We start from the raw sequence: 15,171 nt of genomic DNA, 5'->3' as shown, positions 1-15,171 counted from the left end.
TGGTGACTGCAGGAATGTCCACCAGAGCTGTTGCCAGAGAATTGAATGCTAATTTCTCTACCATAGCCACCTCCAACGTCGTTTTGAGAATTTGGCGGTACGTCCAACCGGCCTCGCAACTGTAGACCACGTGTAAACACGCCAGCCCAGGATCTCCACATCTGGCTTCTTCACCTGCTGAGGAGTATTTCTGTCTGTAATAAAGCCCTTTTAGTGAGGTTCTCCAGTGGATGGGCCTATGCCCTCCCAGGCCCACCCATGGCTGCGCCCCTGCCCAGTCGTGAAATCCATAGATTAAGGCCTAATGAATTTTTCAATTGACTGATTTCCTTCATATGAACTACAACTCAGTAAAATCATTGAAATTGTTGCATTTAAATTTTGTTCAGTATATGAAAGGATGTTTTGATATTTACTGAGAATTGTATGAAAGGATGTTTTCTCCACCTTCATTTTTCTTTTGAACAGATCTCCTGCTTTTCACTTCACCATTCACCCAAGGTCGTCACTTCTTCATTGATGATTCCTCTTCTGTTAGTTTCCTCTCTTTTTGTTGACATATCCCCCCTTCTAACTGAGTCATCCTTTTGTTTATTAGATCTGCTAAAGAACGTAAAGTGCGTATCTGGAAGGACTACGTAGCCCCCACAGCCAACATGGACCAGAAGGACAGGCAGTTTGTGGCCAAGGTAAGAAGACCCTGCATACTACACGGCTTCAGGAGGGTTAGGACTGGGGTTGCATTCCAATCCAAAAGGTCGTCCCCTTCCCCTCTGCCCTTGTTCACTCTCTTTCATGAATTTTGAACCGAGTGTCGGTAGAGAGAAAATGAGATGCTTTCTTAATGGTACACAGTCTGTGTTCAATCCATGAGACTAACTTTGCTTTGGTTGTTAGGGGATGTTTCCCTGGATACCTCCATGGCTGTGCTTACTGCAGTATTTCCACAACTGTTTATTTCATATTTTTGTCATAGCACTGCACCAAAAGCAGGACCAGTCCTTGAGAGCTCTGACAAAATATGTGCCCCCCCCCCCCCAACAAAAAAACCCTCCCAGCACAGAGGTACAAAGAGGAAGCGCTTTAGCAGTAACCTTGAACACTCCCTCCCTAGCCAAATGACTGCAGAATCGCCTGCCGTTTCTCCAAAGTTCCCAGAACGTTCCAGCTCCGCTCGGAGACACGGGACGGGATATTAGTTCTGGATGTTATTGGTATACGGCAGGAGAAATGATTATTGTCTTAATATCACAGAGGAAACTGCCTTTGAATGAATCCCAGACCTGGCCTTGTCAGAGTCCATTACTTCCTACTAAGTAAGACGGAGACACAAATGGAGCCTCCAGTAATGTAGCTTGGCCTTATTACTGTTATAAGAGGACACATTATAGCCTCTATCATTGTTTTAGTGTTACCTTTAAATCTACAGTCTGTGATTCCAAAAACAGCAAAATCCTTTAAGAATAAAGGAATTTAAATTACCTTTTGAACAGCTTTCAAAATCCCAGACATTAGCTTTAAGTACTCCCAATATTCAGAAGTGAGGTCTCTTACCTAGTTTGTCTGTTTATATTCTGAATTGAGCCTGCGGTATGGTCTTCCTTCGGACAATCTATTTTCTTTAGGTGACACACAAAGCAAGTTGATTTAATTCCCTAAAGTAGTAGCTTTTATGATCTGCTTAGATTTTTTTCTGTGGCTGGACTTTTAAGTCCTTGAAATATTCATGGCTAGCCTTTGGTTACGTAAAAGGTGTTGCCGTCGCAGCAATCTGCTTACAGAATGAGTTTGCGAAAGAAATCTACACACACACACAAAAACTAGCTAAGTTAGTGCGTTTTCCCCCTGAGTCAGAAGACTCTAGTGCTGAAAAAAGGATCAAACATTTATGCATTGGCTTCGACTGCCCTCAGATCTCCCCGAGTCCAGGGGAAGGAAGCTGAGATGGGGGAGGAGTGGAGAGGGAGAGGAATGGGAGAGAGAGATATGGGGGGGTAGAGGGAAGTGACAGATAGCGTGGTAGATGGACAGAAGTGATGAAGGAGGGAGGGGAGGGGGGTGGACTTGAGTATTTCCTTCCCTGTGTGTTGTTTTTGCAGACAGGCAGGTTCAGTTTCCCAGTAGAGGGATGAGCCCTTGTGCCGGTTCCCAGCATGGTTCCCCATCTCTTCCTCCCCTCCTGCTGTTCTCAGAATGGGAGTAGTCGGAATAACACTGAGGCCCACCGCCTCAAGTCAGCAGCACGTTAGCAAATTTGTTTAGGGATTAGTGAATTATTGTGTTGCCTTTTTTGAGGCGATCCTCGTCGGCGACGCTGCGTTTGTTGTAAAAATGTCACTTAACTATTTCAAACTGCCTTTGTAGACTACCCCCAGATGGTGTGGTGGGATAGATAGATGTTGGTTTTGTGGACACTTTCATCGTTCGGTGGTCAACTGGTACAATGTTTTGTCACATTGTCTGCTCCCGGACCTGTCATTGGCCAGTTGGGCTCGCTTAACATCCTCATTGGATTGTTTGGTTTGGGCACCTTGAATTCTCATTTGCTGACCTCTCTTTGTTCTATTGGTCCCATGACATGGCAGCCTGTCAACTTTCCTGTCATACTCTCCTTCCCAGTCCTTCTCCCCTTGTCCCTCATCATTTTTCTGGGAAGGGATAGATAGAGTTCAGAGAGAGCAGCCCAGAGCGGTATCATACAAAGCAGGTTTGAAGAGTTGGCGAGCTAATTTTGGTCAATTCGGCGTTCAACTCGAGAGAACCAGTAATACAAAAGTAACTCAACTTTTAACCAGGTATGTTTCTATGGCAACAAATCCTTCAGAACTAACCTGCTCCAGGGAAGGTAAACTCGGGGATAAATCCATTTATCCTGAATGAAATGACTGAGCTGCGAGTTAAGGACCAATGAAGTCAGATTCCCTCTCTTGCAAAGATTGAGTCATCATCCCCTTAATTTGAGGAAGACGACTTATAATTTTTTTTGTTTTGTTTTTGTTTTAAAATAGTAATCTTAAAATATATCACATCAAATTTGATTTGTCACATACACATGGTTAGCAGATGTTAATGCGAGTGTAGCGAAATGCTTGTGCTTCTAGTTCCGACAATGCCATAATAACCAACATGTAATCTAACCTAACAATTCCACAACAACTACCCTATACACACAAGTGTAAAGGGATAAAGAATATGTACATAAAGATATATGAATGAGTGATGGTACAGAACGGCATAGGCAAGATGCAGTAGATGGTATAGAGTACAGTATATACATATGAGATGAGTAATGTAGGGTATGTAAACATAAAGTGGCATAGTTTAAGTGGCTAGTGATACATGTATTGCATAAAGATGGCAAGATGCAGTAGATGATGTAGAGTACAGTATAAACATATACATATGAGATGAGTAATGTAGGGTATGTAAACATTATATTAAGTGGCATTGTTTAAAGTGGCTAGTGGTACATTTTTACATAATTTCCATCAATTCCCATTATTAAAGTGGCTAGAGATTTGAGTCAGTATGTTGGCAGCAGCCACTCGATGTTAGTGGTGGCTGTTTAACAGTCTGATGGCCTTGAGATAGAAGCTGTTTTTCAGTCTCTCGGTCCCTGCTTTGATGCACCTGTACTGACCTCGCCTTCTGGATGATAGCGAGGTGAACAGGCAGTGGCTTGGGTGGTTGTTGTCCTTGATGATCTTTATGGCCTTCCTGTGACATCGGGTGGTGTAGGTGTCCTGGAGGGCAGGTAGTTTTCCCCCGGTGATGCGTTGTGCAGACCTCACTACCCTCTGGAGAGCCTTACGGTTGTGGGCGGAGCAGTTGCCGTACCAGGCGGTGATACAGCTCGACAGGATGCTCTCGATTGTGCATCTGTAGAAGTTTGTGAGTGCTTTTGGTGACAAGCCGAATTTCTTCAGCCTCCTGAGGTTGAAGAGGCGCTGCCTTGCCTTCTTCACAACGCTGTCTGTGTGGGTGGACCAATTCAGTTTGTCCGCGATGTGTACACCGAGGAACTTAAAACTTGATGTGGATAGCGGGGTGCTCCCTCTGCTGTTTCATGAAGTCCACAATCATCTTCTTTGTTTTGTTGACGTTGAGTGTGAGGTTATTTTCCTGACACCACACTCCGAAGGCCCTCACCTCCTCCCTGTGGGCCGTCTCGTCGTTGTTGGTAATCAAGCCTACCACTGTAGTGTTGTCCGCAAACTTCCTCGTCAGGAAGTCCAGGACCCAGTTGCACAGGGCGGGGTCGAGACCCGGGGTCTCGAGCTTGATGACGAGTTTGGAGGGTACTATGGTGTTAAATGCTGAGCTGTAGTCGATGAACAGCATTCTCACATAGGTATTCCTCTTGTCCAGATGGGTTAGGGCAGTGTGCAGTGTGGTTGCAATTGCGTTGTCTGTGGACCTATTCGGGCGGTAGGCAAATTGGAGTGGGTCTAGGGTGTCAGGTAGGGTGGAGGTGATATGGTCCTTGACTAGTCTCTCAAAGCACTTCATGATGACGGAAGTGAGTGCTATGGGGCGTTAGTCGTTTAGTTCAGTTACCTTAGCTTTCTGTCATTTAGTAATGACAGAATGCATTTTAAACTTTATGCAATGTAACACTTTTGTATGACTAAATGAAAACAAATATTGATAGGTGTGGGGGTGGTTGTACATTGATAAGCACACCAAGGAAGACATTAACGATAAGTCATAAAGACGACTTCTAAAAAGCCTATTTCACACCATAGCCTGCTGAATTGGCAAGAATTCTGTTGTATATTTTTTGGGGCACAAATCAAAATGTGCCACTAACTCGCCCATGGATTGTCTCAATGGAGAGTTTGGTGTTTGACTTACTATGTGCAACATGCATGTGCAGTTACAAGCCTGTTAGAGTTAGTGGCAGGTGGACGAGCAATATCCACCATCGTAGTACGGATGAAATCTGACCTGGAATGTGAAGCTAACTGAAGCTGGTTATCTTTAGAAAACCCTGAGTAAATCTAGCTCGCTTCGTAGAATACCACTCCAGTCCCCAGAGTCAAATCTGCTGACTCATCCCCCCCCACTCTCTCATACCCCCTCTTTCTTACTCACCTCTCTATCTCTCTCACCTTCTATTTCTCCTTCTCTCTCACATTGTCTCTGCTGGGACTGGTAGGTAGGCTACGTCCCAATAGGCTGAAACTGCCTCCTCTCTTCTTCCTCTTGTCTCCCTTGTGACCAGCTGCCCTGAGAGAGGACGTGATGGATGAAAGTGATGTGGTGGAAAACCTGTCTCCATCAGAGGCCTGTCACTGTCACGGAGGGACAGGGGACAACTAGCTGCATGTCAATAGTTTGAAACACTTTCTCACATCAGTGTAGATGGAGAGGCCCTTTAAAGCTGCAATATGTCACTTTTTGGGTGACCTGACCAAATTCACATTGAAATGTTAGTTCTAGATCTGTAATTCTCATTGAAAGCAGGTCTAAGAAGTGGTAGATCAGTTCTATGTGTGCTATTTCTATGCTTCCTGTTAGTTTTTGCATCTTTTACTTTCAGTTTTGTACACCACCTGAAATACAGTATTTTGGGTTATGTAAAATACATTTCACAGCGGTTTAGATGGTACAGTGATTCTCTACACTATAGTTGCTTGTTTTGTCAAATAAACAGAAATGGAGCGAACTATTCGAATTTTATCTGTCCACTATTACAGGACTAGTAAAGGCCCAGTGCGCTACTTTTGTGAAAAAATAGAGCATTTAGTATTTTTCAATGGCGGAGTGATTTCTGCATAGTTCATCTTTAAGGAAAGGATGGTATTCCTGAGTATTGGGTTAAAGACTGGACAATATAAGCTGCTTACATGCAGGTTACTATTGACTAGGACCAACCTTCACACTGATTTGCCCGAACAATGAAAGTGATGCGAGTGTGACGATTTGTTTCTCGCACGTATATGCCAGAGTAGGGCTATCTGCACACCTGATGACGTAGCTACTGCATGTCTAGAGAGGCAAGAGAGGACGTCTCTGGAAAGACTACTCTGCATCTTGATGCAGTACTGCAGTTCTTTCCACACCTATGTGCCTATACATTATTGGTGTTGCTGCATCACCAGCAGTCCTTTTTAAAATCAGATGAATGACAAGGAAATGCAGTGGTCCTGATATGTATCCTGGACACTGCAGATGTCATGCTAGTAGTGGCCACCAGGTGGCAGCACCTCTCTACCACCAGGGTCTGTGCTTAGAGCAGGGGTCTCCAACCTTTTCTAGCACGAGCCACTTAAAAGAAAACGGAGCTGTTTATTTTCTTCTAGCTTTCCAATAGGCACGTTCTTCTCTCCCCTGCAACTCTTCTCCGTGTCCTTAGTACACTACTTTCTCCTGTACACCGTTTTCTGTCAATATACCTGGTAAAATATGGGGGGGCTGATGTAAATGTTTTGCCTGCACGACAGACTGCTATATCAGTCCACTATTACAGGACTAGTAAAGGCCCAGTGCGCTACTTTTGAAGAAATAGAGCATTTAGTATTTCTCCATGTTTTTCAGCGGGGAGCTGCAGCTCCCTCAGCACCCCTCCTTCCTGCGGCTATGACTGCTGCTGATCATTTCATTGTGAAGTTTGCAAATAATAAATACAAATGATATACTTACTCATGATAAATACTTTCCCCAAAACCTCCTCAACTAAATGTTAACTGCAAAGTAGTATGTGTCAACCCACCAAACAGTTATCACATCAACTGACCACACACGGAGTGATAGACACAAACGCACCCACCAGACAGACAGATTAAGGCAATATTGCTTAATTCTTTGGCAGATATTAAACATCATTTTAAACATCTCCAATCCAAAATGAAATCTAGACTAACTATTTCGCAACAAAGCCTCATTCACTCACTCCGCCAAACATACCCTCGTAAAACTGACTATCCTACCGATCCTCGACTTTGGCGATGTCATTTACAAAATAACCTCCAATACTCTACTCAGCAAACTAGATGCAGTTTATCATAGTGCCATCCGTTTTATCACCAAAGCCCCTTATACCACCCACCGCTGCGACCTGTATGCTCTAGTCGGCTGGCCCTCGCTACATATTTGTCGCCAGACCCACTGGCTCCAGGTCATCTAAGTATTTTCTAGGTAAATGCTCCACCTTATCTCAGTTCACTGGTCACAATAACAACACCCACCTGTAGCACTCGCTCCAGCAGGTATATCTCACTGGTCATCCCCAAAGCCAACAACTCCTTTGGCCGCCGTTTCTTCCAGTTCTCTGCTGCCAATGACTGGAACGAATTGCAAAATTTATCTCACTAACTTTAAACATCAGCGATCTGAGCAGTTAACCGATCGCTGCAGCTGTACATAGCCCATCTGTAAATAGCCCATCCAATAAACCTACCTCATCCCCATATTGTTTTTATTTACTTTTCTGCTCATTTGCACACCAGTATTTCTACTTGCACATCTATCACTCCAGTGTTAATTTGCTAAATGGTAATTACTTCGCTACTATGGCCTATTTATTGCCTAACCTCACGCCATTTGCACACACTATATATCGACACAATTTTTTCCCTATTGTGTTATTGACTGTACGCTTGTTTATTCCATGTGTAACTCTTGTTTGTGTCGCACTGCTTTGCTTTATCTTGGACAGGTCGCAGTTGTAAATGAGAACTTGTTCTCAACTGGCCTACCTGGTTAAATAAAGGTGAAACATACAAGTGTTTGGTTCTTTAAGCCATAGTGGATAACCAGGGGTGGGATAATGTCAGTGCTGTGTTAGATAGTAGCTGGGAGCTTGCGGTGTCGGAGACTTGAGATTTGTTTATGACAGTTTGTGATATAACGCATGAATAATTTCATATACTTTGGGAATTGTTTGGCGAGCTACTAGTAGCTGGTGATCGACCTTTTGTAGACCCCTGGCCTAGAGTGACTCAGCCTGGACATATCACTTGTCTAGTAGCTGGTGATCAACCTTTTGTAGACCCCTGGCCTAGAGTGACTCAGCCTGGACATATCTCTTGTCTAGTAGCTGGTGATCGACCTTTTGTAGACTCCTGGCCTAGAGTGACTCAGCCTGGACATATCTCTTGTTGGCCCCCACAGTCGAAAGGCGCGCTCTTTCTCTCGCGCTCTCTCTGTCTGTGTATCTCTCTCTGTCTGTGTATCTCTCTCTGTCTGTGTATTTCTGTCTGTGTATTTCTGTCTGTGTATTTCTCTCTGTCCTTTCTCTCCATATCTCTCTCTGTCCTTTCTCTCCATATCTCTCTGTCTGTGTATTTCTCTCTGTCCTTTCTCTCCACATCTTGGCATAGTTCTGTTATAATCTCCACCCGGCACAGCCAGAAGAGGACTGGCCACCCCTCATAGCCTGGTTCCTCTCTAGGTTTCTTCCTAGGTTTTGGCCTTTCTAGGGAGTTTTTCCAAGCCACCGTGCTTCTACACCTTCATTGCTTGCTGTTTGGGGTTTTAGGCTGGGTTTCTGTACAGCACTTCGAGATATTAGCTGATGTACGAAGGGCTATATCAAATAAACTTGATTGATTGATATCTCTCTCTGTCTGTGTATTTCTCTGTCCTTTCTCTCCATATCTCTGTCTGTGTATTTCTCTCTGTCCTTTCTCTCCATTTCTCTGTCTGTGTATTTCTCTCTGTCCTTTCTCTCCATTTCTCTGTCTGTGTATTTTTCTCTGTCCTTTCTCTCCATTTCTCTGTCTGTGTATTTTTCTCTGTCCTTTCTCTCCATTTCTCTGTCTGTGTATTTTTCTCTGTCCTTTCTCTCCATTTCTCTGTCTGTGTATTTCTCTCTGTCCTTTCTCTCCATTTCTCTGTCTGTGTATTTCTCTCTGTCCTTTCTCTCCATTTCTCTGTCTGTGTATTTCTCTCTGTCCTTTCTCTCCATTTCTCTGTCTGTGTATTTCTCTCTGTCCTTTCTCTCCATTTCTCTGTCTGTGTATTTCTCTCTGTCCTTTCTCTACATATCTATCTCTGTCTGTGTATTTCTCTCTGTCCTTTCTCTACATATCTATCTCTGTCTGTGTATTTCTCTCTGTTCTTTCTCTCCATATCTCTCTCTGTCTGTGTATTTCTCTCTGTTCTTTCTCTCCATATTTCTCTCTGTTCTTTCTCTCCATATCTCTCTCTGTCTGTGTATTTCTCTGTCCTTTCTCTCCATTTCTCTGTCTGTGTATTTCTCTCTGTCCTTTCTCTCCATTTCTCTGTCTGTGTATTTCTCTCTGTCCTTTCTCCATTTCTCTGTCTGTGTATTTCTCTCTGTCCTTTCTCTCCATTTCTCTGTCTGTGTATTTCTCTCTGTCCTTTCTCTCCATTTCTCTGTCTGTGTATTTCTCTCTGTCCTTTCTCTCCATTTCTCTGTCTGTGTATTTCTCTCTGTCCTTTCTCTCCATTTCTCTGTCTGTGTATTTCTCTCTGTCCTTTCTCTCCATTTCTGTCTGTGTATTTCTCTCTGTCCTTTCTCTCCATTTCTCTGTCTGTGTATTTCTCTCTGTCCTTTCTCTCCATTTCTCTGTCTGTGTATTTCTCTCTGTCCTTTCTCTACATATCTATCTCTGTCTGTGTATTTCTCTCTGTCCTTTCTCTACATATCTATCTCTGTCTGTGTATTTCTCTCTGTTCTTTCTCTCCATATCTCTCTCTGTCTGTGTATTTCTCTCTGTTCTTTCTCTCCATATTTCTCTCTGTTCTTTCTCTCCATATCTCTCTCTGTCTGTGTGTCTCTCTCTCTGTCCTTTCTCTCCATATCTCTCTCTGTCTGTGTGTCTCTCTCTCTGTCCTTTCTCTCCATATCTCTCTCTGTCTGTGTGTCTCTCTCTCTGTCTTTTCTCTCCATATCTCTCTCTGTCTGTGTCTCTCTCTCTGTCTTTTCTTTCCATATCTCTCTCTGTCTGTGTGTCTCTCTCTCTGTCTTTTCTCTCCATATCTCTCTCTGTCTGTGTGTCTCTCTCTCTGTCTTTTCTCTCCATATCTCTCTCTGTCTGTGTGTCTCTCTCTCTGTCTTTTCTCTCCATATCTCTCTCTGTCTGTGTGTCTCTCTCTGTCCTTTCTCTCCATATCTCTCTCTGTCTGTGTATCTCTCTCTGTCCTTTCTCTCCATATCTCTCTCTCTCTCAAATAAACAGTTGCCAATTACCCAGTGTAAATGTGCTGGCCAGCCATTTTCTGCTTCTCTTCTCAACATAACCGTTGATTTATTTATTTGGGGAGAGAGGAAGGATACTCACGTTTTCCTTTGTGGTGCCAGAGCTAGAGAACAACCTTGTTACAATGTTGAGGAGTGTGTAGGTTGGTACAACAGATTAGATTTTTTGGAAATGGAGAGATGGGCAGTGTAGCGCTTCGAGTCCCCCGCACTGGGACCATGGGACTGAGGTGTTAGGAGTCCTCTCTCTGCCTCTCTCTCGTTCTGTGTGTTGTGTATGTGGGCAGGTTAATTTCTCCCTCCGTCCCCAACGTTGAAACTCTTTGCAGATGTATTATTTCTCACGTCTGCCTCCCCTCTTCTCTCCCCCCAGTCAGCTTTGGGATTGAGCATCTCAGAATGCCTTGAGGGAGGTGCTTGTGTGTTCAGGATTTCTCTGAAATTGGTTTAGCTACAAGCCCGATTCCCAATAGCCTCCCACACAAGCTTGACTGGTATCCAAGGGTGGTTGTCTCCCATGTATAGCTCAGCAATTGGGGCCTATTGAAATACTAGTCATCCTTCCCTCATCCTTCGTTCTCTAAAACAGTGTAAAATCTGATGGGGTTGGATCATTGATCCGACCAGGTGTGTGTGACCCGTGCGTGTGTGCTTACTTCCAAGTGAGCTTGATATGTTTGCCCACTCTTCCAAGTGATCTTGATGTACACAGCAAACATGGGCTGTATGTCACAGGTAGGCCTGAGTGGGTGTGTTTGTGCCTTTCCCAAGTGATCTTGATGTACAGCCCATGTTGTTTATATCACACACTGATCTCTCTGTGTGGGCGGGTGGGCCTAAACTTGTCCACTGTTCCCCAGCTGAGCTTGATGTAGACTTCATGTTTGTGTGTGAATGTCACAAGTGGGTCTGTCAGTCATTTCTCTTTATGTTTTGGCAGCCGTCCTCTTTCTGTCCCTCTCTCCAGTCCCAGCACTCTGTCTCTCTCTTTCTCTCTCTCATCACTTTATTACCAATCTGTTTCTTCTTCTGCGTTGGAGAGGGAAAGAAATGTTTGTTGGTAAAATGAAGAGCGATTCTAGACATTTTCACTGGAGTGGGATGGATCTGTCACGGTGCTAATCCTGACTGATGTCCATCTCTCTGTTCCGTCTCCTTCTCTCCCGGGAATCCTCTCCATGTGGAATGTGTGAATATACAATTCACAGACTTGTGAGCGTTTGAGGCTGGAACTGTGGCACAAACAGTTTAGCATAAGTTAAAAGGACTGGCAATGCATCAATGTGACGCTCTACAATGTGTGACGATGCAGAGGTAATTGTGACAGTAGGATGTATAGTTTCATTGTCTTTTTTACAGTGTTTAGGTGGTACATTTTGTTGTCGGGTTGTATTACATGATGTGTTATCGTTACATCTAAAAGTCATCACAAAACGGCCTTGTTAATCGTTCATTATAATATACTTGACTTCTCCCACAATTGCAATGTGAATATATTACTGTCGTTCAGTACGTGGAGTGTTGCTGTAGATTACAGCTCTTCTCTCCCTCTGCTCTGCGTGGTGCTGTAGATTACAGCTCTTCTCTCCCTCTGCTCTGCGTGGTGCTGTAGATTACAGCTCTTCTCTCCCTCTGCTCTGAGTGGTGCTGTAGATTACAGCTCTTCTCTCCCTCTGCTCTGAGTGGTGCTGTAGATTACAGCTCTTCTCTCCCTCTGCTCTGCGCGGTGCTGTAGATTACAGCTCTTCTCTCCCTCTGCTCTGCGTGGTGCTGTAGATTACAGCTCTTCTCTCCCTCTGCTCTGCGTGGTGCTGTAGATTACAGCTCTTCTCTCCCTCTGCTCTGCGTGGTGCTGTAGATTACAGCTCTTCTCTCCCTCTGCTCTGAGTGGTGCTGTAGATTACAGCTCTTCTCTCCCTCTGCTCTGCGCGGTGCTGTAGATTACAGCTCTTCTCTCCCTCTGCTCTGCGCGGTGCTGTAGATTACAGCTCTTCTCTCCCTCTGCTCTGCGTGGTGATGTAGATTACAGCTCTTCTCTCCCTCTGCTCTGCGTGGTGCTGTAGATTACAGCTCTTCTCTCCCTCTGCTCTACTCGGTGCTGTAGATTACAGCTCTTCTCTCCCTCTGCTCTGCGTGGTGCTGTAGATTACAGCTCTTCTCTCCCTCTGCTCTACTCGGTGCTGTAGATTACAGCTCTTCTCTCCCTCTGCTCTGAGTGGTGCTGTAGATTACAGCTCTTCTCTCCCTCTGCTCTGCGCGGTGCTGTAGATTACAGCTCTTCTCTCCCTCTGCTCTGCGTGGTGATGTAGATTACAGCTCTTCTCTCCCTCTGCTCTGCATGGTGCTGTAGATTACAGCTCTTCTCTCCCTCTGCTCTACTCGGTGCTGTAGATTACAGCTCTTCTCTCCCTCTGCTCTGCGTGGTGCTGTAGATTACAGCTCTTCTCTCCCTCTGCTCTACTCGGTGCTGTAGATTACAGCTCTTCTCTCCCTCTGCTCTGCGCGGTGCTGTAGATTACAGCTCTTCTCTCCCTCTGCTCTGCGCGGTGCTGTAGTTTACAGCTCTTCTCTCCCTCTGCTCTGCGCGGTGCTGTAGATTACAGCTCTTCTCTCCCTCTGCTCTGCGCGGTGCTGTAGATTACAGCTCTTCTCTCCCTCTGCTCTGCGTGGTGCTGTAGATTACAGCTCTTCTCTCCCTCTGCTCTGCGCGGTGCTGTAGATTACAGCTCTTCTCTCCCTCTGCGCGGTGCTGTAGATTACAGCTCTTCTCTCCCTCTGCGCGGTGCTGTAGATTACAGCTCTTCTCTCCCTCTGCTCTGCGCGGTGCTGTAGATTACAGCTCTTCTCTCCCTCTGCTCTGCGCGGTGCTGTAGATTACAGCTCTTCTCTCCCTCTGCTCTGCGCGGTGCTGTAGATTACAGCTCTTCTCTCCCTCTGCTCTGCGCGGTGCTGTAGATTACAGCTCTTCTCTCCCTCTGCTCTGCGCGGTGCTGTAGATTACAGCTCTTCTCTCCCTCTGCTCTGCGCGGTGCTGTAGATTACAGCTCTTCTCTCCCTCTGCTCTGCGTGGTGATGTAGATTACAGCTCTTCTCTCCCTCTGCTCTGCGTGGTGCTGTAGATTACAGCTCTTCTCTCCCTCTGCTCTACTCGGTGCTGTAGATTACAGCTCTTCTCTCCCTCTGCTCTGCGTGGTGCTGTAGATTACAGCTCTTCTCTCCCTCTGCTCTACTCGGTGCTGTAGATTACAGCTCTTCTCTCCCTCTGCTCTGAGTGGTGCTGTAGATTACAGCTCTTCTCTCCCTCTGCTCTGCGTGGTGCTGTAGATTACAGCTCTTCTCTCCCTCTGCTCTGCACGGTGCTGTAGATTACAGCTCTTCTCTCCCTCTGCTCTGAGTGGTGCTGTAGATTACAGCTCTTCTCTCCCTCTGCTCTGCGCGGTGCTGTAGATTACAGCTCTTCTCTCCCTCTGCTCTGAGTGGTGCTGTAGATTACAGCTCTTCTCTCCCTCTGCTCTGCGTGGTGCTGTAGATTACAGCTCTTCTCTCCCTCTGCTCTGCGTGGTGCTGTAGATTACAGCTCTTCTCTCCCTCTGCTCTGCGCGGTGCTGTAGATTACAGCTCTTCTCTCCCTCTGCTCTGCGTGGTGCTGTAGATTACAGCTCTTCTCTCCCTCTGCTCTGCGCGGTGCTGTAGATTACAGCTCTTCTCTCCCTCTGCTCTGCGCGGTGCTGTAGATTACAGCTCTTCTCTCCCTCTGCTCTGCGCGGTGCTGTAGATTACAGCTCTTCTCTCCCTCTGCTCTGCGCGGTGCTGTAGATTACAGCTCTTCTCTCCCTCTGCTCTGCGCGGTGCTGTAGATTACAGCTCTTCTCTCCCTCTGCTCTGCGCGGTGCTGTAGATTACAGCTCTTCTCTCCCTCTGCGCGGTGCTGTAGATTACAGCTCTTCTCTCCCTCTGCTCTGCGCGGTGCTGTAGATTACAGCTCTTCTCTCCCTCTGCTCTGCGCGGTGCTGTAGATTACAGCTCTTCTCTCCCTCTGCTCTGCGCGGTGCTATAGATTACAGCTCTTCTCTCCCTCTGCTCTGCGCGGTGCTGTAGATTACAGCTCTTCTCTCCCTCTGCGCGGTGCTGTAGATTACAGCTCTTCTCTCCCTCTGCGCGGTGCTGTAGATTACAGCTCTTCTCTCCCTCTGCTCTGCGCGGTGCTGTAGATTACAGCTCTTCTCTCCCTCTGCTCTGCGCGGTGCTGTAGATTACAGCTCTTCTCTCCCTCTGCTCTGCGCGGTGCTGTAGATTACAGCTCTTCTCTCCCTCTGCTCTGCGCGGTGCTGTAGATTACAGCTCTTCTCTCCCTCTGCTCTGCGCGGTGCTGTAGATTACAGCTCTTCTCTCCCTCTGCTCTGCGCGGTGCTGTAGATTACAGCTCTTCTCTCCCTCTGCTCTGCGCGGTGCTGTAGATTACAGCTCTTCTCTCCCTCTGCTCTGCGCGGTGCTGTAGATTACAGCTCTTCTCTCCCTCTGCTCTGCGCGGTGCTGTAGATTACAGCTCTTCTCTCCCTCTGCTCTGCGCGGTGCTGTAGATTACAGCTCTTCTCTCCCTCTGCTCTGCGCGGTGCTGTAGATTACAGCTCTTCTCTCCCTCTGCTCTGCGCGGTGCTGTAGATTACAGCTCTTCTCTCCCTCTGCTCTGCGCGGTGCTGTAGATTACAGCTCTTCTCTCCCTCTGCTCTGCGCGGTGCTGTAGATTACAGCTCTTCTCTCCCTCTGCTCTGCGCGGTGCTGTAGATTACAGCTCTTCTCTCCCTCTGCTCTGCGCGGTGCTGTAGATTACAGCTCTTCTCTCCCTCTGCTCTGCGCGGTGCTGTAGATTACAGCTCTTCTCTCCCTCTGCTCTGCGCGGTGCTGTAGATTACAGCTCTTCTCTCCCTCTGCTCTGCGCGGTGCTGTAGATTACAGCTCTTCTCTCCCTCTGCTCTGCGCGGTGCTGTAGATTACAGCTCTTC

At 46.3% G+C, this 15,171-nt stretch overlaps 1 protein-coding gene across 1 annotated transcript in view; it reads left to right on the top strand.

Annotated features, from left to right (window-relative positions):
* Positions 1-15,171, top strand: part of LOC129864973 (staphylococcal nuclease domain-containing protein 1-like) — a 47,638-nt gene that overhangs the window by 17,365 nt on the left and 15,102 nt on the right. The window contains exon 9 of the mRNA XM_055937337.1: positions 599-689. Within this exon, the coding sequence (XP_055793312.1) occupies positions 599-689 (91 nt within the window). The remainder of the gene's footprint in view (positions 1-598; positions 690-15,171) is intronic.

This window comes from Salvelinus fontinalis, chromosome 11 (assembly GCF_029448725.1).
Source record: "Salvelinus fontinalis isolate EN_2023a chromosome 11, ASM2944872v1, whole genome shotgun sequence".
Taxonomy (NCBI): domain Eukaryota; kingdom Metazoa; phylum Chordata; class Actinopteri; order Salmoniformes; family Salmonidae; genus Salvelinus; species Salvelinus fontinalis.
This window is presented reverse-complemented; position numbering and strand designations above follow the sequence as displayed.